General features: G+C 39.9%; 1 protein-coding gene across 6 annotated transcripts in view; it reads right to left on the bottom strand.

The window, feature by feature from the left end:
• Positions 1-15,790, bottom strand: part of LOC129818692 (G protein-activated inward rectifier potassium channel 2-like) — a 107,428-nt gene extending 91,638 nt beyond the window's left edge. The window contains exons 1-4 of one of the 6 annotated variants that reach the window (XM_055874842.1): positions 15,407-15,790; positions 14,423-14,641; positions 12,614-12,716; positions 9,230-9,305 (exon numbers count right to left, since the gene is read on the bottom strand). In XM_055874842.1, coding sequence (XP_055730817.1) covers positions 9,230-9,305; positions 12,614-12,622 — 85 coding nt within the window. In that variant the 5' untranslated portion in view covers positions 12,623-12,716; positions 14,423-14,641; positions 15,407-15,790. The remainder of the gene's footprint in view (positions 1-9,229; positions 9,306-12,613; positions 12,717-14,422; positions 14,642-15,406) is intronic. The other 5 variants (XM_055874850.1, XM_055874885.1, XM_055874859.1 and 2 more) reach the window with 5 other exon arrangements.
• Positions 15,791-26,368: the final 10,578 nt, after the last annotated feature.

Raw genomic sequence — 26,368 nt, 5'->3', positions numbered from 1 at the left:
ACTTTCTTCTGAAACTCATCAGTCTATTCTTGTTCTGAGAAATGAAGGCTGTTCCATGCGAGAAATTTCCAAGAAACTGAAGATCTCGTACAACGCTGTATACTACTCCCTTCACAAAACAGTGCAAACTGACTCTAACCAGAATAGAAAGAGGAGTGGGAGGCCCCGGTGCACAACTGAGCAAGAGGACAAGTATATTAGAGTGTCTAGTTTGAGAAACAGACACCTCACAAGTCCTTAACTGGCAGCTTCATTAAATAGTACCTGCAAAACACCAGTCTCAACATCAACAGTGAAGAGGTGACTCCGGGATGCTGGCCTTCTAGGCAGAGTTCCTCTGTCCAGTGTCTGTGTTCTTTTGCCAATCTTAATCTTTTATTTTTATTGGCCAGTCTGAGATATTGCTTTTTCTTTGCAACTCTGACTAGAAGGCCAGCATGCCGGAGTCGCCTCTTCACTTTCCGAATGCACTGTATATGGCTGGAGACCTTAGCAGAATCTTTTTTAATACGTCAAATTACAGGGTAGCCTACTCTGTTGACACTGACAAACAGATCAATAAAAACGACATTGTCCATATAATAGGCTTACGAGAAAGGGAGACAAAAAATAGCCAGGAATAGGCTAATTAGGGTATATCATTTATAATTATAATATATAATTCAACAGACACCTCCCTTGGTGAGTCATGTAGTTTCTCCTATTTCTCTCTTGCTCGTTCTCCCTGTCACTCAATCAAACTCACATGTACAGTTGAAGTTGGAAGTTTACATACACTTAGGTTGGAGTCATTAAAACTCGTTTTTCAACCACTCCACAAATTTCTTGTTAACAGACTATAGTTTTGGTAAGTCGGTTAGGAGATCTACTTTGTGCAGGACACAAGTCATTTTTCCAACAATTGTTTACAAACAGATTATTTCACTTATAATTCACTGTATCACAATTCCAGTGAGTCAGAAGTTTACATACACTAAGTTGACTGTGCCTTTAAACAGCTTGGAAAATTCCAGAAAATTATGTCATGGCTTTAGAAGCTTCTGATTGGCTAATTGACATCATTTGAGTCAATTGGAGGTGTACCTGTGGATGTATTTCAAGGCCTACCTTCAAACTCAGTGCCTCTTTGACGCTTGACGTCATGGGAAAATCAAAAAAGTCTGGTTCATCCTTGGGAGCAATTTCCAAATGCCTGAAGGTACCACATTCATCTGTACAAACAATAGTATGCAAGTATAAACACCATGGGACCACGCAGTCGTCATACTGCTCAGGAAGGAGACCCATTCTGTCTCCTAGAGATGAACGTACTTTGGTTCGAAAAGTGCAAATCAATCCCAGAACAACAGCAAAGGACTTTGTGAAAATGCTGGAGGAAACAGGTACAAAAGTATCTATATCCACAGTAAAACGAGTCCTATATCGACATAACCTGAAAGGCCGCTCAGCAAGGAAGAAGACACTGCTCCAAAACCGTCATAAAAACCCAGACTAAGGTTCGCAACTGCACATGGGGACAAAGATCGTACTTTTTGGAGAAATGTCCTCTGGTCTAATGAAACAAAAATATAACTTTTTGGCCATAATGACCATTGTTATGTTTGGATGAAAAAGGGGGATGCTTGCAAGTCGAAGAACATCATCCCAACCGTGAAGCACGGGGGTGGCAGCATCATGTTGTGGGGGTGCTTTGCTGCAGGAGGGACTGGTGCACTTCACAAAATAGATGGCATCATGAGGGAGGAAATTTATGTGGATGTATTGAAGAAACATCTGAAGACATCAGTCAGGAAGTTAAAGCTTGGTCACAAATGGGTCTTCCAAATGGTAATGACCCCAAGCATACTTGGGGCGGCAGGGTAGCCTAGTGGTTAGAGCGTTGGACTAGTAACCGAAAGGTTGCAAGTTCAAATCCCCGAGCTGACAAGGTACAAATCTGTCGTTCTGCCCCTGAACAGGCAGTTAACCCACTGTTCCTAGGCCGTCATTGAAAATAAGAATTTGTTCTTAACTGACTTGCCTAGTTAAATAAAGGTAAAATAAATAAATAAAATAAATAAAACTTCCAAAGTTGTGGCAAAATGGCTTAAGGACAACGAAGTCAAGGTATTGGAGTGGCCATCACAAAGCCCTGACCTCATACCTATAGAACATTTGTGGGCAGAACTGAAAAAGCGTGTGTGAGCAAGGAGGCCTACAAACCTGACTCAGTTACACCAGCTCTGTCAGGAGGAATGGGTCAAAATTCACCCAACTTATTATGGGAAGCTTGTGGAAGGCTACCCAAAACGTTTGACCCAAGTTAAACAATTTAAAGGCAATGCTACCAAATACTAATTGAGTGTATGTAAACTTCTGACCCACTGGGAATGTGATGAAAGAAATAAAAGCTGAAATAAAATATTCTCTCAACTATTATTCTGAGACTTCACATTCTTAAAATAAAGTGGTGATCCTTACTGACCTAAGACAGGGCATTTTTACTTGGATTAAATGTCAGGAATTTTGAAAAACTGAGTTTAAATGTATTTGGCTAAGGTGTATGTCAACTTCCGACTTCAACTGTAGTTGCATAGAAGAGGAAGAGATATGCCAATTGGACCCATTTCTAACAATGTTTGTTGCAGGAAGGATATGACAGACACTTACCTTTGCAACGAGAATATGTTATTGTCTCTTTACACAAACTTACATTTTTGCATTTACCTTTCTTTTTTAGGCCTGCCAAGCTGTCCTCAATTGGGGGAACCTTTGTCCGGTACTATGTCCTGAGGATTATGGAGCGGTGAGTTTTTATAAAATTTTGTCTGAATATTACAACTTGTATTAGGATTAAGCAAAACTTTACCATTTAGAGAGGGGTATGTGTCAAAATATGTCATTATCCAACTACCGTCTACTTTTGATATACAGTGCCCTCCACTAATATTGGCACCCTTGGTAAATATGTTGTTGTTATATGTTGTTGAGCGGCACAAATCAGGAAATGGCTATAAGAAAATAGCTCAATGGTTGAAAATGCCCATTTCCACTATCAGGGCAATAATTAGGAGTTTAAAGCAACTGGAAATGTTAACAATCGGCCTGGAAGAGGACGTGTGTCTATATTGACCCCACACACAGTGAGGATGGTTAGAGTGGCCAAAAAATCTCCAAGGATCACAGCTGGAGAATTGCAGACGTTAGTTGGGTCTTGGGATCAGAAAGTCTCCAAAAATAAGATCAAACGCCACCTACATAACCACAAGTTGTTTGGGAGGGTTGCCATAAAAAATACTTTGCTGTCATCCAACAACAAACTCAAGCGCCTACAGTTTGCCAAACTTTACTGGAACTTTCAATGGGACCAGATTCTATGGTCAGATGACACCAAAATATAACTTTTTGCAAACAAACACCAGAGGTGGGTTTGGCGTAGACAGAAAGATAGCCATGCAGAAAAGCACCTCATTCCCACTGTGAAGTTTGGTGGTGGATCTTTGATGTTGTGGGGCTGTTTATCTTCCAAAGGCCCTGGACAACTTGTTAGGATACATGGTGTCATGGACTCCATCAAGTACGAGCAGATATTAAATCAAAACCTGACTCCCTCTGCTAGAAAGCTTAAACTGGGCCGTGGTTGGATCTTCCAGCAGGACAATGATCCAAAGCTCACCTCAAAATCAACACAAAAATGATTCACTGAGCACAGAATCAAGGTTTTACCATGGCCATCCCAGTCCACTGACCTAACCCCCATAGAAAACCTGTGTGATGAGGTGAAGAGGAAGAGTCCACAAGCGTGGACCTCGCAATCTGAAGGATTGGGAGAGATTCTGTACGGAGGAATGGTCTCAGATCCCTTGCCATGTGTTCTCCAACCTCATTACGCATTATAGGAGAAGACTCAGAGCTGTTATCTTGGCAAAGGGAGGTTGCACAAAGCATTGAATGAAGGGGTGCAAATAATTGTGGCACACATATATATGTTTTATGATAATAATTAATTTTTTCTTTCAATTATTTTACTTTAATTACGGGTTAGATTTAAAAAATATATTTTGAATGAAAGACCGAGGATAAAGAATAAAGAAGAAATGTTCACAGCTGTTTTGCTCATATTTACCAAGAGTGCCAATATTAATGGAGGGCACTATACTCTTTCTTAAAATGTTCTAGATTGATGATCAAAGAATTAATGTCACATTTCAATATGAATGGACAGAGGAGCAAATATGCCTTTCAAGGCTCGACATTAACGCTTGTCCTCTTGTCCGGGACAAGTAACAAAATCACAATATCAAGCAATTACTCCGATCAGAATTGGATCAGAGGCCAACAGTGGAATAATATTCAAATCTATTTTTCTTGTAGGCTACATAAATAAAAACAGACATGCCAAAGTGTAGGTGATATGCATATTGGCCACAGCTTCATGTTCAAACCGATGCTGACAGGAGGGAGGCGCCAGAAAATGTAGCCAAACTTTAATGAGACTTCTAATTACATAAATATAGGCTAAATGCCAGTCATGTTTGACAGATATAATGAAGGATAATTAACATTCATGTCTAAAGGCTTGATTCTGTCGACGTACATACTTGAGGCACGGTTCATTCAGATCAAATGGTTACAAGATCGGAGAGTGAAGGACAGTGCCTGTTGCGCAATGCACATCACTCACCTGTGATAAAGGAGAATGGCGCTGGAATGTATAGCGGCCGTTGTACAGGCTCCTTATCAATTCTGTATTTTGTGTTTTTTAGGCGCTAATCTTAACTTTTTTTGTACATAATGTTTCTGTCATCGTTTCCTTTGACCGAAAAGAGCTTCTGAACATCAGAAGAGCGATCACTAACCTCAATTTGCATGAAGATTTCTACTTCAATGAGCCGGAGGCACAGGATATACTGCTCACCCCGGACCAGGCCCTAATTCCTGACACTCGGAAGAGAAAGAGAGCGATATAAGAGGACATCGTGGGCCTTCTACCCTCTGTTCTATTGGCGGATGTACATTCACTGGAGAACAAACTGGAAGAGCTCCATTTGAGACTATCCTATCAACGGGACCTGAAGAACTGTAATATCTTATGTTTCTTGGAAACTTGGCTGAACAAGGACATGGATAATATTCTAGCTGTTTTTTCTATGAATCGGCAGGACAGAACGACAGCTTCGGGTAAGTTCAAGGGGGTGTGGTGTCAAGGAAGTCTCAAGATTCTGCTCGCCTGAGTTAGATTACCTCATGATAAGCTGTAGACCATACTATTTACCAAGAGAGTTTTCATCTAAATTTTTCATAGCTACCTATTTACCACCACAAGCCGATGCTGGCCCTAAGCCTGCTCTCAACGTATAGGGCCATAAACAAACAAGAAAATGCCTATCCAGAGGCAGCTTTCCTAGTGGCCGGTGATTTTAATCTTTTCACGTATGAGTTCCAAATATCTCTAACGGTCCCCCCAGCGTGAGTTTTCTTATGCCATGATGTCAGAATTCACTCACTGTTCCAAAATGTGACTGTTACGCAACAGGACAGTTAACATATGCTGCCCTCAAGGCACGGCTTGCTAATTATCTATAGGCTATGTTTAAACTTTTACATTTTACATGATTTTCTAACAACAGTTTGAAATTAGGTATGTCCTGCCTCCTTATTAATTCACACAGAAGTAGCAATTTCAACTAACGTTTGAGGCATGCTATGCTAATGTAAGGTGAGGATTAGCTAGATGAAACTTCTCTCTTTGATGATAGCTCAAGCACTTCAACAGTGTCTCCTCAGGTCAAGTATGCAGCCATTTGCACATCTCCAGTCAGAGCAGAACCTGCCCGAACTTTTTCCCCCTGGTGCATTTTCTGGCTGGCACCCGCATTGCCTTCATTGTTGTTTTCCTTACTAATAATTACTATGCGTCCCTGTCAAAGTAAGTGCCGTATTACCTTATCATAACACAGTTTCTGTGTAACATGTTATGTCATTTCTACTGTAGCCCACCATATTTATATATGGAGCATAATCTATTATGTGTGTATTCATTTATAACTGCAGACAAGTGACGTATTGATTTCATAAAATGTATGGTGTTATACTCAATTGTGCTTATATAGTTATATTTTTATATTAGTTCTGTAAAACAATGCTAATTGCTTCAAATAAGTATTAGCTTGTGTTGTATCCTTGGAAGCTGCCTTTGCCTTATTATGACTTCCATAGACTTACACAGTAGATTGACTAATGATTACACCCTAGATCAGGACACTAACCCGGACGCTTATAAGAAATCCTGCTACGCCCTCCGGCGAACCACCAAACAGCCAAAGCATCAATACAGGGCTAAGATTGAATCCTACTACACCGGCCCTGACGCTCCTCGGATGTGGCAGGACTTGCAAACTATCATGGATTACAACGGGAAACCCAGCTGTGAGCTGCCCAATGACACAAGCCTTCCAGACAAGCTAAATGCCTTCTATGCTCGCTTCGAGAAAAGCAACATCGACGGGGCTGTAGTTGAGTGGGTCGAGAGCTTCACATTCATCAGTGTCCACATCACTAAGGATCTACAGTATAATATTCCAAACACAGCAGCACAGGCGTGAAGAGGGCACGACAACGCCTCTTCTCCCTCAAGAGGCTGAAAAGATTTGGAATGGGCCTCAGATCCTCAAAAAGTTATACAGCTGCACCATTGAGCGCATCTTGACTGCATCACCGCTTGGTATGGCAACTGCTTGTCATCCAACCGAAAGACGCTACAGAGGGTAGTACGGACGGCCCGACACATCACTTGGACCGAGCTCCCTTCCATCCAGGACCTCTATAGCAGGCGGTGTCAAAAATGTTCAAAGGATCCAGCCACCCAAGTCATAGACTGTTCTCTTTGCTACCGCATGGCAAGCAGTACAGAAGTCTGGAACCAACAGGACCCTGAACAGCTTCTACCCCAAAGACATAAGACTGCTAAATAGTTAGTTAAATAGTTAACCAAATAGATATCCGGACTATCTGCATTGACCCTTTTTGCATACTTTTTTTGACTCATCACATACGGTGCTGCTGCTGTTTACTATCTGTGACTTTATTCCTAGTTATATGTACATATCTACAGTACCTCGTACCCTTGCACATCGACACGGTACTGGTACCCATTGTCTATAGCCAAGTTATCTATATTCATAGTGTATCTATTATTACTTTTATTATTATTAGGTGTTTAACTTTTCTATAATTTATCTATTTTCTTTCTCTCTGCATTGTTGGGAAGGGTCCGTAAGTAAGCATTTCACTGTTAGTCCACACCTGTTGTTTATGAAGCATGTGACAAATAACATTTCAATCAATCAAGTTTATTTTATATAGCCCTTCGTACATCAGCTAATATCTCGAAGTGCTGTACAGAGACCCAGCCTAAAACCCCAAACAGCTAGAATGCAGGTGTAGAAGCACAGTGGCTAGGAAAAACTCCCTAGAAAGGCCAAAACCTAGGAAGAAACCTAGAGAGGAACCAGGCTATGAGGGGTGGCCAGTCCTCTTCTGGCTGTGCCGGGTGGAGATTATAACAGAACTATGCCAAGATGTTAAAAAAATTTCATAAGTGACAAGCATGGTCAAATAATAATCATGAATAATATTCAGTTCGCTTTTCATAGCCGATCATTAAGAGTTGAAAAACAACATTTCAATTTACCTTGAATCTGAGCAGAGGCGGTTAGCATTTTGAAACTATTTAACCATAATCTTAATTGTTTAAAACCTGGATGTTTCATGTCATTTTATGAAGCATATCATACCTTGTTTTAAAGTAGCCTAGCCTAGCCAAAATACGATCATAGAAATGTTGAGGGAATTATTATTTTATAAACACTTTATATGCCAATGAAACCAGCATTATCTATTGGTTTTCAAATCAATGTTATTTTATTGTCCAGCAGCCAAAGGCATAATCCTAGTCAAATCAGTAACCCAGTTGATGCATCTTTAGATCTCCCCATTCTCTTCATATTTTCATATCTTTCACATGAAACCGCTCGCATATGTGGTGCGCTTTTGAGAATGGTGTTTTGTCGCTAATTACATTTCCCGCCTTCTAGATGGTAGTGGGGTAAACAGGCCGTGGCTCGGGTAGCTGAGGTCCTTGATAATCTTCTTGGCCATTCTGTGACACCGGATGCTGTAGATGTCCTGGAGGGCAGGCATGCATTGGGCTGACCACACCATTGTCTGGAGAGCCCTGTGGTTGCGGACGGTGGAACTGATGAGGATCTACCCCATCACACCACTCTTATTAACCATTAATAAAAAATAATACACTGGGCCATTATATCCTCAATTTCCCAGTCTTTCTATGCATGTAATGTCTGTGGGTGAGTTATGATTTGTTTTTGCCATTGCTTGATCTATTTTAAATGTAAGAATATGTTGCAGATTTAAACTTTAATTGGTGCCTATGTAAACAAATATAATTATAATGAAATGTTTTCAATATTCAACTTGTTCCTCTACAATACTTTTTACAGTAGGTAATAAGCTGTAGTCAGGTGGTCATTACCAGGTTACGATGAGGTCTTAACTATGACCAGTACATAATATAGCACACAATATATTGGTCAAAACTATGACCAGCTGGTCAGATAGAGGTCACAATTATGACCAACTGGTTGTATCATGGCCAGAAAAATACTTAATATTCTGGTCAGTAAAAATATGTAAAAACCTCCATCCTTTTCTTCATGGTGACAGCTGAGAACCCTTTTAGGTTCTAGGTGGCACTTTTTTTGATTAACCCTTTTAGGTTCTAGATGGCATCTTTTTTTCTCTTGGGGAATCCAGTTTCTCTCCTGATGCAGAGAAAAAACTGTAATGATCATTAGCATAGCTAGTACAAACCTAGCTCTTACAAAGCTGGCTAGTAGGAATCAATACACATTGAAGATCAGAGTATCAAACAGAAGAAAAAAACACAAAACTTGACTATTGATTTAAAGAGTGGTGGTGCTGCTCTCTCCTTTCCACTGAGTGGGTGGCCAAGCACTGCTGTAGAGGACATGCATCAGGTCATTGAATTTTTTCAGGAACTGTAAAGACAGAGACAAATCATGATTAACCATTACCAAAGGTCTTCACTAAGTTAGACTTAGCATAGAAAGTACATTGACTACGTTGCCCCTCAGCAATCTGTCCGTCAGGCAGACATATGGAGAGAGATAGAGAGAGATAGACAGCAAAACCTAGGTTATTTACGTACATTTCTTAGTTAGGATAACTTCTGTACTCCTTCCTTTTGTTCCCTCCTCTATCCTGCCACCCAAGCTAGAAGATTCCTGCAAAAAAGAAAACCAAGAATTGAAAAAGGCAGTTGAGAGTTGTAACGTTAGAATGAGTGTTGATGGGGAACCGGGATAGGCAAAATGTATTGTATTGTCAAATACAAGTATCCCTAATGAACCAAGAAAAACTTCACATCCATATGGGGGTTACACGTTTCAAGAATTAGGCTATCTTAAAATGTCTCTCTCTCTCTCTCTCTCACACACACACACACAATCTCTGTTGTTCTCTCTCAGACACTCTCACACATAGCTGGCATGACACAATGTTGACATGATGAAAATCTTTTCAATATGTTTTTGTGATCATCATCATCTCTCTCCCCCTCTCTCAATCAAACAGAACCAGGGTTTCCCATACGAAAATGTGGCTCCGGACATTTGACCGGCAGCATTTTAACTTTTGAGAAATTTACCGGATCTATATGCATTGGGTGCGTAACCTGATTAGGGCATCCACCCAAGGTGCTCAGAATGACAGAAATCACATTTAGATTATGGTAATTCATTTTAACAGAACCTGCAAGTTGAGGATGCAATGATGTGCGGTCCTTCTTACCGAATTCTGATGCAAGACAAGTAACGAACAGCAAAATCCCTAGCCTATGTCAATCTACTGTCACTCCAAAACTATTTGTATTTCTATTTATCCCAGGTAGGTGGCTGCTGTGTCCTTTGGTTCTATCACAGGAATCAAACAGTGACGCGTGTGTGCTCTCATCCATAGTAGAAAAGTTGACCTATTCTATTGGGCAACTTGTCGAGAAAGAAATAGCCTATTCTAAACAGACTCTGGGACAGTTGTGGGAAGATAGGTCCAAAATGCATACAACCAGTGGGCCTAGGCTACATTAAAACATTAAAAAGTAATGAGTCTGATGCAACAAATCAAAACGTTTAGCTTAAAATGTTGATAATCTATTATTTCTTCACATTATAAGAGCAAAACTGCGCACAAGGCAGTAGGCTACGCGGGAATGTTAGCGGGAAAACACAGTTGTCAAAAGCCAGTGGTTTCATGTGACAGAGATTAAAATATAATTTCTAAATTTAGAAAGAGGGGAGATCTGATATACAACAACTAACATGGGGTGCTAGGATTGTGCATTTGGCTACTGGACAATGAAAGAAAGTTGATATAAAATAATTGCCTCCACAGATATTGTCTGATTTTGGCTGGGTTACTTTGAAGCAAGGTAAGACATGCCTCATAATATGTAATAAAACGTCCAGGTTTCCAACCATTAAGTATATGTTTTCAAAATGCATACTGCCTCCAGCTCATTACAAAGTGGTTTGAGATACTGACAGATTTTCCGCTCTAAGGCTCTGTATGCTATTAACCTATAGACCGATAAGCATGACTGGTCAAATGTATTTACATCGACTGGTATTTACATCAATGAATAGGCTAAAAATAATTATTTCACAATGGGATTTTTCTTTTCCCAGACAATTGGTCAGTACCAATTTTGTTTATCTGCTTTTCTATTTTTTTTATCTGCCAAAAGCCGGCTAATGGAAACTATGCACAGCACACACACAGCTAGCATGACAACATTGACATGACAATGTTTTCTATATACACACACACACACACACACACACACACACACACACACACACACACACACACACACACACACACACACACACACACACACACACAGAGAGAGAGAATACACACAGACACAAAAATATACTGTCATTAAAGTGGAACTGACAGCATTTTAGCAACATAAAATCTTAAAATCTGTTCATATACACCCCGAGGAAGAATATGACACTTAAACAAATTTATTCTGACAAGCAAGCACTTAGATATTGTCATTTTCATACATTCTTAGAATGTTTGTAAATTACGTATATACTAAGGCTTTTGTGAAAATTATATAGCAATATAGAGTGGGAAAGCAATTGGACAATTAACTGCAGTAAATAAAACCTAATAAAAACATCTGTCTCATCCAGGACCAGAGTCTACGCAGACCGGTGCGCCATAGCCAATCAGAGCTACAGTAGACCTGTATTTTCCACACAGGCCTGCCATCATTCACTTTGAATTGGACTGTTTGTTTACAGGCAGTTACAACAGCAAGACTTAAGATCATTCAAACGCATTCGCGTCTCAAAAAGTTACAAAATAAATGTCTGCAAATATGTCAATACCACTTGGGAGTCCTCTTACATTTGGTAACTTAACAGTTCTATTGATCAAACAACCATGAAAAGTTAGGCTTTCTCTCCCTCAGTTATGCACATCAACAAAAAGATAAACAACTAATGCTAGCCAGAGAAAGATGAGCTAAAATGTAACGAAGGAACATTAGATAAACCCTCTCAAACTTTTTCATTTAATTGACAGTCAAAATTGCACTGATAAACAGTGGGGAATTGTAGCCTACTCTTCCTTCTTCAGCTTGCCTGCTAACAATACATGCTTGTCCCAACCAAGTGCCCAAAGCTAACTGGCTAAAGTTGGCTAGCTTGCTAGCTAGCTACTTCCAGACATAAATGAGAGAACCCATTACTGACCATTTTACTCGCCCTAGCAGAGCTGGTCAGGCTGTGTTCGTGACTATTACTTTCTGTTCCTATGTTTACCGACACTGGTCGGTCATATTCAGTGGGTGTTGTGCTTCGTAAATTCATCAGTTATTCTGCGCTCTGCCACACTCAGCGAGAGTGCTCTGAAATCGGAGTAGATAGCCAGAGTAAATTTGCGAACGCAAGCGATGTGCTAACCGGATAACAGTCAAGTTATTGCTAGCTAACCAAATGACACCTGCATCTCTAGCTGTGGAAAGTATAGCCACCGAAAAAATTATATGAGGGGTAAAAGTCACTCACTCCTCCAATGACATGACATCCTCCTAGCAGCTAGCAAGCTAGCTATCTAGCTAACGTTTATCTTGCTACATAAATAGATATGCTAGCCTATTAGCCACATTATGACTGACTTGTGACCATTGCCCTTGCTAGTTTGATAGCAATATTTTTTGGAGTACCAAGAAATGCATTGGTGAATTATATTAATCATACATTGAACTGCATCCATCTATTCTGCCAACAATGCCTTAGTGTACATCATGAAATGTTAAGGCAAATATAACCTATTTTTAAAACCTTTTATAATGTTGGTTTTGTAGCATAAACTGGAATTTTTCAATTTTGGGATGATATTATGATTGTCTGTTTGTTTCATATCTGCAAAGTAGTTAAAAAGCTGACAATTCCACTTTAACTAAACAGATATCAAAATGTTAGCTAGCTAGCTACAACAGGTAACAATTTAAACTTACCATGTCCATGGAGGATTAGCCAGAGAGCTAACATTAGCTAGCTAAAACTAGCCAGCTAGCTAGCAACACTTTTCTTGATGTTCTTCTCCCCAACAAACCGCCGCTTTAAAATAAAACAAGAATGCAGGAGAACAGGGACTACCACTTAGCAGTCTAATCTTTAAAAAATGTTTGTGTACATTTCGAGAAACTGATGTTGTTTCCCAGTGATGTTGTTGTGTAGCCTACCGGGCACTTTGTCCCAACATGCTGTATGGAATGTTGAGCTCGAGCAAGCAGGCTGCCTGCGCTCACAGATCTATTGCTGCGCGAGGCACAAATTCCAATCAAAGTTTTTGCTGGAACTGATATGCCTAAGTCCTTAGTTACTGAAATTAAAATAAAATTACTGCACGCATTATGGTAATTGCTTAAAAGCTTTATGGGAAAATACAATTGTCATATTCTCAGGGTCAAATTCAGGTGCAATAATGCTTTTGTAATTATTGATGGAAATAAATGGAATAACAATAGGGTTTTGTAAATCCTGGTGGATTGTAGTAGGTAGGATATTGCAATAAAAGACATAGGCCAATGTGTTATTTGTTAAATTCTGAAAGCAAATGTAGTTAGTCATACTAGAATAGCAAATTGCACTCAGTGGAACAGAAGAAAATGTGCACTACAATAAACATTGCAATTAACATCAACAAAAGATTATCATTAGAAGCCAACACACACAGCAAGCTACCAGATATCATTCATAAAACAACCATAATTTCAATGTACTGCAGTTTCACCGCATTTTAACTGCAGTGCATTTTTGTGTTCTTGTGCATATTTATCTTCCATGCTGGTAGCCAAGAACAAATGTTATGGAAGTGAATGTGCACTTTCAATTGGGTGGCCCGCAACTATGAAAAACACTGCCATAGCCTGTAGTAAAAGGAAAAGCATTTACAGCATCGGAGATTCTATAATTTAGGGATAATTTCTGATAGCTATAAAACCGCAGAGACTGTCACTAATGTTAGCTTCGAACCTATCAAATTCGATGACCTGGAGGTGAAATATCACAATTATTTGTTATTTTTTTTCATTGGTATTTCATCACCTGCTGAATAAAAACTTCAAATGACCCTACTCCTGAAAAAGTGAATTGGGCCGGATAAGCTGAAGTGGACTCGGCCAGAGTACCATTAACCGGAGCCCAGAGTAATATCATTCTGCCAGACTCTGGAAAAGCTTGGCCTGCATGAAGCCCACCGAGTCCGAGTCCATGCAGAGTCTCAAAACGGAATAGGGCCACGACGTATGCCACGAGACCCTAACCTGCTTTGGTGCCCTCTGCCAGCTGTTGTTTACCAAGTGTGCTAAGCTGAATCATGCAACCACTTCTGAAAAAGAACATTACTCCAACTGTAATAATTGTAATGGTTCTAATGTCTTATTTGCATTGGGTGCATGGCTTACAAACACTATGCACATGTTTATATAGATTGGTGTCTTTTAATTGAGTAGCATTTAGATAACTGGTCAGTAGTTCAATCAGATTTCAACCAAAAAACAGATATCACCCAAAATAATATGTCTTTTTCATGACGTCAAAAAAACGTTTGGTTGTGATCTGGTTATAAGACCTCCCCGACCATATTTTAACAAGTAACATACGTCTTTATCACATCGTATGCCCACTGGGCTGCGCTGCTGCATAAAGGCAACAGTCTGGAGGCTAGACCTATAGCCTAAAAAACTGACATTTCTCAGGATAGGGTAGCCTATAGCAAGCAACAGGCATTGTTCTTAAACAACCTTACTCAGTTCACTCACCCGGTTTCTTGCCTATGAAGATGACTTGTGTCTCAGAATTGTTCCCCTTTTCGTCCCCAAAACAGATCATATCGGGTATTTTTCTTCCGCAAGGTAGAGGGCTCTACCTTTCGCTTTGTCCTGCCATCGAACCGATCCCCCTTCAAGCGAGAAAGCTGTGCGCACACTCCATGGTTTTGAATGTAAGATCTCCACGTCGCCATGGAGATGGAGGGAGTTCTTATCCAGAAAATAATAGGTATCGCTTCATTAGCAACAACGCTTCACCAAGCCGGCCCCTTCAGCATTTGCTTTGACGACAAAAATGCTTAATTGTCGTGATCACTAATTTAATGACAAATTATTCTCTAGACAGAAGGTGATTCTAGAATAAGATTATATTCTAGAACATTAAAAAAATGTCAGGCCTGTGTTTGAAAGAACAAGACGCAATTTAATGGAAAATGCAATAACTGACAGTTAAATGTTTTTGTTTTATGGTATACTAACATTATTAGAAAGGTTGAAAACACAATTAACCCACAGACCTCAAGGAAAATAAAGTGCTTCATGAATATTCTGTGGAACATAGGCCTATAGGCTAAGTAGCCAACACAGATCTATGGAAATACTCTTTTGACTGATTTTTCTGATAAAGCACACACGTTATTCAATTACTGTTAATAATGTCTGACAAATGAGAATGCAAGGATAGATAAGAGAGCATGTGGAAACCCTCTGTATAAGGTTCCACTGTTCCTTATTCACATGCGGCAAGTGCATGTTATAAACGAGACTTCACACTCAAAGCTTGTTGCTTTTTCATTGCAAGGATAACTGGATACTCTTGTTCACTTGTACAATTTACGAAAGATAAAAAGGGAAAACGGTGCAATGTGTTATGTAACATCACCCACTCCCCCACTTATATTATCCGTAATTTCTCAGTCACCACAAAACCAGTCTAACGTCCGGGGGAAAAAGAAGCCAGTTTACATAACCTACCTTGTTGATAGACTCCGCTCTTATTCATTCATTCTGTTGAACAATTAAGGTTGTCGTTTCACATAGGGGCAACGTAGGCTAAGAGTTGCTAATTTCACCTTTCCCCTCACATCTCGTTGAAAAATCCATCTCCTTTCATTCTGTTATGTCCCCTTCTTTTGAGCTCGGCCAAGTATGAAGAGAGAGAGAGAATGGGCGAGAGAAAGTCTGCGTGAGGGAGAGAGTAGGCTATTTGTGTGTAAAGAGGGACGGGGGTTGAGAGAGAAAGAATGAGCGGGAGAGAGGGGGAGGAAGACTTCAAATAGCGAGATCCAGGTTGTTGTGTATGGCCAGAGCTGTCATTAGGAAGTGTATGACTATTGAGGAAATCACAGAGGGTCTGTGGAAGCAACCCAACCAGGCAACCTGGTCTCAGAGCATTTAGTATTATTCTGTACGTAAATCCGAGACACTCCATTTAGTATATGTTATGAATAACAATTCGTATTATGTGTTCTGAATTTGCAAAAAGGTACAATATGTTACGAATTTGCAAAACATATGATATGTTACAAATTCTAGCTAGATGGCTAATGTTAGCTATCTAGCTAACATTAGCTAAGCTAAGGTTTGGAGTTGGGGTTAAAGTTAAAGTTAGGGTTAAGTTTAGGAATTAGGTTAAAAGGTTAAGGTTAAGGTTAGGGGAAGGGTTAGCTAAAAGGGTTAAGGTTAGAGTTAGGGGAAGAGTTAGCTTAAAGGGTTCAAGTCAGGGTTAGGGGAAGGTTTAGATAACAAGCTAAGTAGTTGCAAAGTAACTAAAAAGTAGTAAGTAGTTGAAAAGTTGATAATTAGCTAAAGTTGTCCGTGATGAGATTCAAACTCGCAACCTTTGGGTTGCTAGATGTTTGTGTTGTACCAGCAAGGTCTCGTAGACTAGATGTAACATAGTAAATGTAAATCCGGAACACTAAAATTTGTATGAAATATTATGTTTGGTATGGTATGGTTATATATGACAGATGATAACTTAAGGTAAAAACTCAACTAGGGTGGCTACTTGGGGTGGATGAGTGGGTGTATAATGCAAACAAGATGGCGGTCAGTGCAGATAATTTGTTTTGGTAGCTGAAGGAATTATTGGATTTCCTTACCCAATTATGACCATTGGATCATTTCTAAAACCCTGTATGAATATGGTTTAGTTTATTTACCAAAGTAATTGATTACTTTCTGCAAGTTATTCACCTCTAAAACTAAGTTTGTGACAACACTAGATAGCCAGATAAGCTAGCTAGCTCAAAACCTAGTTTGTCGAACGTACATGGAAACTTCCACGACCAGAACCAAAAGGAAAGAAATGGAGAGATCGTCAGATGGACAATTAACCACAAAAGATGGTATGATTTTGGGTACTCCTCTTCAGAATGTAACTGTGGGGGGAAATACTGCAATGGGTGATGAAAATGTGGTGAGCACAGACAACAATGCTCACAACTTGCGCCCCTCCAGTCCCCAGCTCAGGCCTTTACCGTATGACCCCGGCACTCCAGTCAAGCCCCAGGGGGAAAAGATGAAAGGCCAAGAGGGTATGTCACTTATTGAGATGCAAAACAATATTGTAATGCTTTTTACAGCAAAGATAGATGAAAGGGCAAATGGCATGGTTAGGGAGAATACGATCAAAATTGGGGCCATTAAAAAATCTGTTGACTTTATCTTTGGAGAAGTGAAAACCCTCAAAAGTGACATGAAGAAAGTTATCTGCCAGGAAAATGAAAAGAAGGTGGCTGAACTCGAGCAAAAGGTGAATGAGGCGGAGAGATACCAGCGCAGGTGGAACCTGAGGCTCCATGGAATTCCAGAGCAGGCGGGTGAGGACATCAAATGCAGAGTTGTTGACATTTGTGGAGCTATCATTCCTGATTCAAAAGCTGAACTTCTGGAAAATGTAGACATCGTCTATCGTTTGGGAGACTCAAGTATCAAGACAAGAAACCGAGGACAACCATCATCCGGTTCACCAACAGATCTACACGGGATCTTCTCTGGAGGCGAGCGAAGAATTGTGAATTCCTCATCAAGCTAAAATTTAGTTCACGGAGGATCTGACCTCAGTAGACAAAGTGACAAGAGAGAAACTGTGGCCGATGGTGGCTGCAGCTCGAAAGGCAGGGAAAACTTTATTTTTTATCTGTGCAAGAGTGATCATCGATGGGAAAGAAATGCGGCCAAATCATAACATTGTCAGGCCAAAAAACTGATTGCCAGGTGAAAAGCAGCCTTTTATTATAAAAAATGTACACAAACACTTGAATGAGAAAAGGCTGACCTGAGAACTGGTAAATTAAACACTAACTAAAGGTGAATAACTGTTTATTGTAAAGTCTACACAATGTCGCCCCCTTGTGGGAGTAAGAATACTTTGGTAACTTTATGACCAATATTTGTTTGTTTTTTGTTGGAGAGGTTAATAATGGGATGGAAATCCTTTTGAGTTACATATCCTTAGGAAAAGCTTATATTAGCATAACAAGGTTGTTGGGTGAAGTTGATGTCTTTATCTCTTTGTTCAATCAATGTCAGGGGTATTTGTAATTTACTCAAGCGTAAGGCTATTGTCCTGTATTGCAAACGGTTTAATGCAGACTTTTACTTTTTACAAGAGACTCATGCTTGTTCTTCCGATCTATCTTTTTGGAAAAATCAATGGGGTAACGATATCTGGTCATCATATGGCAACAATCACTCTGCAGGTGTAGCAGTTTTAAGAGGTGCTTTTAAAGGGAAGGTCATCAGTAGTAAGACTCACCACTCTGGACGTTGGTTAATTTTAACAGTAAATTTCAACAGTGATTTTTTTTATTAGGGAATATTTATGCATCCAAAAACAAACAAAACCACAGGATATTATTTCAAGAATTTGAAGACGATATTAATAGAGTTATAGGTGTATTTCAGGATATCAAAATTATCTTAGGTGGAGATTTTAATTCTATATCTAATGTGATGATTGACAGATATCCCCCTCCTAACAGATCCAGCATAGTTAATCCTGAGTTTAATAACCTATGTCTTGGGCTTTGATTAGTCGATATTTGGAGATCTAAATATCCTGATAAAAAGGAATTCACTCGGAATAACAAGGACATGTCCAGAAAGTCAAGAATTTACTTCTGGTTGATTTCTAATTCATTAGATAATTCTGTAGTCAAGGTATCTGTCACGCCCTGACCTTAGAGATACTTTTTATGTCTCTATTTTGGTTGGTCAGGGCGTGAGTTAGGGTGGGCATTCTATGTTGTTGTCTAGTTCTATGTGTTTGGCCGGGTGTGGTTCTCAATCAGAGGCAGCTGTCTATCGTTGTCTCTGAGAACCATACTTAGGTAGCCTTTTCCCACCTGTGTTTGTGGGTAGCTGTTTTCTGTTTTGTGTGTATTTACCTGACAGAACTGTTTTGTTTTCGTTCTTCCTCGTTGTTATTTTGTTTAGTGTTCAGTTTTGATTAAATGTATAACATGAACACTTTCCACGCTGCGTTTTGGTCACATTCTTCCCAGGACGATCGTTACAGTATCAATTGAACCATCAATTAATACTGATCATAAAGTTATATTCTTATCTTTAAATATGAATGGATCTGAAGTTAAACCGAATCGGAGTTGTTGGAAACTCAAGATGATAATTTCAAGATGGATGCCAAAGATATTATACAAGACAATTGGATGAAAGCCCAACTATTTAAGTCTTATGGGAAATATTAGGAATGAATGAAGTATGAAATAAGACAAACAGCCATGAAGAGAGGGAAAGAAATTGCTGAACTTAAAAGATTGAGGGAAGATAAACTTTTTAAGGAAATACTTTCTCTAATCTCTATGGATGACCTTGATGAAGAAGGAACGTGTCAGTAATAATAGTAACAGTTCTGTTAAATTATCCCATGGAAATTCACAAAGATTTGACATTAAACGTGGAATTAAAAAAAGATGCCTGATTTCTCCTTTCTTATTTTTATTGGTCACACATATAAATGGCACTTCATATAAATAAAGATAGTTTTAGGGGTATTCAGATACAAGACAAAGAGATAAAATGTTCACAATTGGCTGACGACGCCACCATTTTTTTTGAGTGAGTTAGAAGATTATAAGACGACTATTAATGTTAATTTGAAAGACTCTGATATTATGTTTTATTTTGATCCAAATGATATGGACCCTGATTTAACTTTCATTGTTAATTTGTTAATCTTTCATGGAAGATTCTTTGTCCATAAATTGAAGTGGGCAGAGAACAAACCCCTCTTCACATTATTTAAGATAGAATTTAAATATTATTTTTGAAATGATCAGTAAATGTAAAAACAAAAAAGCAATACGCACCGTAAAAGTATTTAACAAATTAAAAATGAATCTTGATATGTAATACCCCTGTCTGTTAGATTTATGTACTCTTGTTTGTGTATTTCTTTTTTTGTATTTGTTGTGCTCATAAATGTAAAAAAAATTGCAAACGTCTAGCAACCCAAAGTCTGCGAGTTCAAATCTTATCACAGACAACTTTAGCATTTTAGCAAATTATAAACTTTTCAACTACTCTTTAGCTACTTTGCAACTACTAAGCATGTTAGCTAACTCTTCCCCCAACCATAACCCTAACAGTAACCATTTTAGCTAACCCTTACCCTAACCCTAACCTTAACCCTTTAACCTAACTCCTAACTCCTAAACTTAACCCTAACCCCTAGCCTAGCCAATGTTAGCAAGCTAGCTAATATTATCCACCTAGCTAGAATTCGTAACAAATCATATGTTTAGAAAATTCATAACATTGTCAGTTTTGCAAATTGGTAACATATTGTTCGCTTTGTAAAATACCAATTGTAAAAAAAGACATGAAATACAAATTGTAATTCGTAATATATCATGCAAAATTGGTGATGGACATCCACAAATGAATACATACCATACAAGTGTCTTGTATTTGCGTACAGAATAATACGAGACCATGGCTGAGCTCTTTAATCACCACTTCATTAAGTCAGGATTCGTATTTGACTCAGACATGCCTCCTTGCCCGTCCAACATTTCCTCATCTCCCATCCCTTCTAATGCCACTAGCCAGAATGCTCCTCCCTCTTTTTCCACTGCCCCGTTACAAAGTTTCTCCCTGCAGACGGTCACTGAGTCCGAGGTGCTAAAGGAGCTCCTTAAACTTGACCCTCAAAAAACATCTGGGTCAGATGGTTTAGACCCTTTCTTATTTAAGTGTGCTGCCCCTATCATCACCAAGCCTATCTCTGACCTTTTTAACCTGTCTCTCCTCTCTGAGGAGGTACCCATTGCTTGAAAGGCAGCCACGGTTCGTCCTTTATTTAAAGGGGGAGATGAAGCTGACCCTAACTATTTTGCTCTGTTTATCAAAAGTGTTGGATAAACTTGTCAATAATCAGCTGACTGGCTTTCTTGATGTCTATAGTATTCTCTCTGGTATGCAATCTGGTTTCCGCTCAGGTTATGGATGTGTCACTGCAACCTTAAAGGTCCTCAATGATGTCACCATTGCCCTTGATTCTAAGCAATGTTGTGCTGCTATTTTTATTGACTTGGCCCAAGCTTTTGATACGGTAGACCAACAAACACTCAAACTGGACAGTTTTATCTCAATTTCTTCATTCAAAATACTCAATCATGGACACTTACTGACAGTTGTGGCTGCTTTGCGTGATGTATCGTTGTCTCTACCTACTTGCCCTTTGTGCTGTTGTCTGTGCCCAATAATTTTGTACCCTGTTTTGTGCGTCTACCATGTTGTGCTGCTGCCATGTTGTGTTGCTACCATGATGTGTTGCTACCATGCTGTGTTGTCATGTGTTGCTGCCATGCTATGTTCTTGTCTTAGGTCTCTCTTTATGTGGTGTTGTGTTGTCTCTCTTGTCGTGATGTGTGTTTTGTCCTATATTTTTATTTAATATATATATATTTGAGCCCCCGCAGGAGGCCTTTTGCCTTTTGGTAGGCCGTCATTGTAAATAAGAATTTGTTCTTAACTGACTTGCCTAGTTAAGTAAAGGTTAAATAAAAATAAACAATTATAATAAAATACCAACCACCCTACTTTAGTTTTTGCCTTAAGTAACCATCTTTCTTATGTAACCATACCAAATGTAACATATCATACTAATTTAAGTTTCCCGGATTTACTTTTACTATGTTACATCTAGTCTATGAGACTAGGCTGAACCAGAAGGTAAAAAAACAAATCGAAGTCCAGACAAGGGGACCTCATCAATAAGTAATTCAACTGCAGAAGACAGAGATCATTTGATTTGATGTATTGCTGTCACGACTTCCACCGAAGGTGGTTCCTCTCCCTGTTCGGGTGGTGCTCGGCGGTCGGCATCGCCGGCCTACTAGCCATCACCGATCCATTTTTCCTTTTCCGTTTGTTTTGTCTTTGGTTCTTTCACACCTGGTTTCATTTGCTTTAATTTCTGTGTGTATAATTACCCCTGTTGCCTGCTTAGGTTTGTGCGGGATTATTCGTGTCATGTTGCTCGTTGGGGTTGTGCCTCAGTTATTTTCACGTATATACCGATTGTGTATAAGTTTAAGCAGCGTTGTTTTTCCTCCTTCCGTGAGCAACTGTGTTCTCTTTTGTCGTGGGCGTTTATTTGGTATTGTACCTGACCCTATTGTTGTGGATTTGCCTATTAAAAGACGCTACTTGGACATCTCTGCTCTCCTGTGCTTGACTTCTTCACCTACCTCTAAATACAATATCGCAACAATTGCCTTCATGCTTGCAGTCGATAAGACTGAATTATGCAGAATGCACATTTAGAAAATACGCAAAAAAACCGCAAGATATTACAGTAAATAAAAAATATGCTATTTTACAAGAAATTACAGTTTAAAAAGTCACATTTGGTTATTAAAAAGTCTGATGGAAGTGGTTATGGTGGAATTGTTAAGCTTATTTGTCCTTGTGTTGATGCTGGACAGTTGGTTCTTGTTTCGGGGGACTATGCAAGTACTGTCTCCCCTTCTCTGTGGTAGGAGATCATAGAGGGTGGTCAGGTTGGTGCATCCCAGTTACCAATCTTACTGCTGCTTGCTCTCTCCGCGACTCTAGTGGCGGAAGGGTCAGTGGGGTGTCTCTGGTTTTTGTTGCTATCTTGCTTGCCCTTTTCTGTACCCTATCCAAAGTGTGTGCCCAGTGTGTCATTTTGCTACCCAAGAATAGCAAAGCACCTTTTACTGATTGAAACAGCTGAGCAAACAGCCTGCTTTTTGACCAGATACAATGCTATTTAAAGCTATTGCTATACAATGCTATTCAATGCTATTTAAACTGCTTGGTGTAACTCTAGATTGTAACATATTGATGCAAGAGTAGCTAAAATGGGGAGAGGTCTGCCACAAAGAAAGGACATAGGCAAATTAAATTTGGCACAGAAAAGAGCAGCACAGCTGGCCCTTAAATGTACACAGAGGGCTAATATCAATAACATGTACAGTGCCTTTGAAAAGTATTCAGACCCCTTGACTTTGTCCACATTTTTATTACATTACATTCTAAAATGGATTAAATGAATAAAAATCCTCAGCAATCTACACACAATACCCCATAATGACAAAGCAAAAAAATATTTGTAGGAATTTTTGCAAATGTATTAAAACACAAAACCAGAAATGCCTTATTTACATAGGTATTCAGAGTCGAAGTTTTCAGTTATGAGACTCGAAATTGAGCTCAGGGGCATCCTGTTTCCATTGGCAATCCTTGAGATGTTTCTACAACTTGATTGGAGTCCACCTGTGGTAAATTCAATTAATCGGACATTAATTGGAAAGGCACACACCTGTCTATATAAGGACCCACACTTGACAGTGCATGTCAGAGCAAAAACCAAGCAAAGAGGTCGAAGGAATTGTCCGTAAAGCTCCGAGACAGGATTGTGTCGAGGCACAGATCTGGGGAAAGGTACCAACACATTTCTACAGCATTGAAGGTCCCCAAGAACACAGTGGCATTCATCATTCTTAAAAAGGAAGAAGTTTGGAACTACTAAGACGCTTCCTAGAAATGGCCGCCCGGCCAAACTGAGCAATCTGGGGAGAAGGACCTTGGTCAGGGAGATGACCGAGAACCCGATGGTCACTCTGACAGAGCTAGAGTTTCTCTGTGGAGATGGGCGAAACTTCCAGAAGGACAACCATCTCCGCAGCACTCCACCAATCAGGCCTTTATGGTAGAGTGGCCAGACGGAAGCCACTCCTAAGTAAAAGGCACATGACAGCCCGCTTGGAGTTTGACAAAAGGCATCTAAAGACTCTCGGACCATGAGAAACAGGATTCTCTGGTCTGATGAAAACAAGATTGAACTCTTTGTCCTGAATTCCAGGCGTCACATCTGGAGGAAACCTGGCACCATCTCTACGGTGAAGCATAGTGGTGGCAGCATCTTGCTATGGGGATCTTTTTTAGCGGCAGGGACTGGGAGACTAGTCAGGATTGAGGGAAAGATGAACGGAACAAAGTACAGAAAGGTCCATGTTGAAAACCTGCTCTAGAGTGCGCAGAACATCAGACTTGGGAGAAGGTTCACCTTCCAACAGGACAACGTTACTTGTTGTATCTTCTGTATTTAACCCAACCCCTCTGAGTCAGAGAGGTGCGGTGGGCTGCCTTAATTGTCATCCACGTCTTTGGTGCCCGGGGAACAGTGGGTTAACTGCCTTGCTCAAGGGCAAAATAACAGCTTTTTACCTTGTCAGCTCAGGGATTCAATCCAGCAACCTTTTGGTTACTGGCCCAATGCGCTAACCACTAGGCTACCAACAGTAGGGAGTGGATGGCTGTCACTTTAACTAGAGCACACAATTCATCCACTATGATCCCCCCCATCTGACAGGAGGGGTATGTACATCCAAGAGGCCCACCTCAGGGAGCCAAAGGCTGGAAAAGATAAACATCTGTCACTCAGCAGCAACAGGGCTAAAGCCTAATCATCCTGACGGTGTCCTGCAAGAAGCGTTTTAACACGGCCATCTGCACTGTGGCCCCTGTCTTACCTTTAAGTGTCTCCCTCTCACTGAGGGCAGCTGATCTAGCACACTCCAAGGTTGTAGAGGTTTCCAGAAGAGGTGTGTTGTGAATGGTGGGTTTGGGGATGTGAAGGAGGGGGGACGGGAACACTGCTGGGCTAATTCACACCTTCTGGAGCTCAACATTTGTTTATGAGTCCTGTTGGAGTGTTTGCTCCCATTGGACAAAAGCTGAATGGTGGCCAAAAAGATTTAAACGGAAGGCTTCTCATTCCTTTCTTGGGAGCTCTCCAAGGTACCAACTACTGTGTTCACTTAGATCTGTTTTGTGAAAGAGTACATTGAGAAAAGACAGACACATACTATATTCCACTTAATCCCTACTCCCACCTGCCTTTTCTCTAATAATTGTGTCTCTTGAATTCTTATTGGATTTTTAAATTAGAATGTGGTTTTGATGGCCTTTAAGGGCCATTATGGAAATTGATTACAGCACAGGCAGATCATTGATTCAACACTCTGTGCTCACTAGGAACGAGTCCTACTTCCCAAGTGATTTGCAACCATAATGGCCTCTTATGCACATTATACATAAACAACCCCTGTAATTTACAGAACTGAAAAACATTGCCCCTGAAATTAACCCTTCATCTCAATCAGAGAGTTAGTGTAGTATCTGTTTCAGTTTTTCTATTTGTGGTTCTTGGAGAGAGAAATGAGAGAGCTGGTTCAAGCACAGTGGCTCATTGGGATCAAGCTGGTGGTTTGGCATTTCCTGCAGTGCTGGGGCCGAGAAAATATTCCTAGATGGGAAGATGGGAATATACAAGAGGAGGTTTGTGGTTACGGAGCTTGATGTCTTTGCCTTGGACAACTTTTCTGGGAGCCAAGACCTGTTCACATTTGATTTGTATGTTAATGTATCCTCCCTAGCACTTTTCATTGGATTTGCAGGTTTGCTCTTTGCTAATCTCGTACAAGCCAGTAATTCGAGTTTTCAGACAGATTAACATCTAATTATAAGTAAAGGAGCGATAGCTTGTTTCTTGTTAATCTTTCCTATCTTTTCTGATGTCGAATTGCTGATTACAGGCACTTCTCTGTTTGAGGAAAGTGGTTACAGGTTCCTTCAAGGATTAGGGTTAAAGGTATATAGGTTGTGGTATATGTAATTCTGTATTTTTATGTATTATTCAGGTTGTACTAACTAGTCAGAGAGCTCAATGATGCTTTGCATTGTGAGTCAACTTGGTGGTACCCCTCTATGAGATGCATTTTGTAGGATGTGTGAGTCAAATACGGAGGTTATAAAAATTGTAAAAATCCTTGTTGTTTTCTGCTTCCATTTCACTTGCTGTGCTGTAGTAAGCATTTATCTTTGCTCCAGTATTTAGTTGATGTCTGTGTTTCGTTGTTCACACGAGGATCGCCCTCTCATCACTCTCTCACTCCAGCTGTGTAGGGGTCTTCCAGTGATGAGAAAAATCCTATATGCAAAGTAGCTCAAATCCAGCACAAATCTCTTTCTCTCTCCTCCTCCTGCACTCTCCCTCTTTCTCTCTCTTTCATTTTCCTGCACTCTCTTTCACCCGATCTCTATCTCATCTCATCTCCTGCATCTCCCTCTCTCTCTCCTCTTGTAATCATCATTTGGTATGGGGTATGGTGACCATTGACTCTATTCACCCCAAGGCAAACTTTTTGACTATATTAGCCAACACAGTTATAAGGAAGCACACTTTCATGCTAGGTCTAGGACCTCATAATGTAGCTGATCGAGACCCCAACTGAAGTATAAAACATTCTTAAAACAATCTACTTTGATTTAGATACAAGCATCATTAAACCTATAACACAATTCAGTCATTTGATTTGAAAATCTGTTTCTTGGACCTATCTTGCTAAGTACCTTTTCCACTTTTTCTTCCTTCAC

Source organism: Salvelinus fontinalis, chromosome 2 (genome assembly GCF_029448725.1).
Source record: "Salvelinus fontinalis isolate EN_2023a chromosome 2, ASM2944872v1, whole genome shotgun sequence".
Taxonomy (NCBI): Eukaryota; Metazoa; Chordata; class Actinopteri; order Salmoniformes; family Salmonidae; genus Salvelinus; species Salvelinus fontinalis.
Note: the sequence above shows the minus strand (reverse complement) of the source record. Positions and strands in the feature narration are given on the sequence as shown.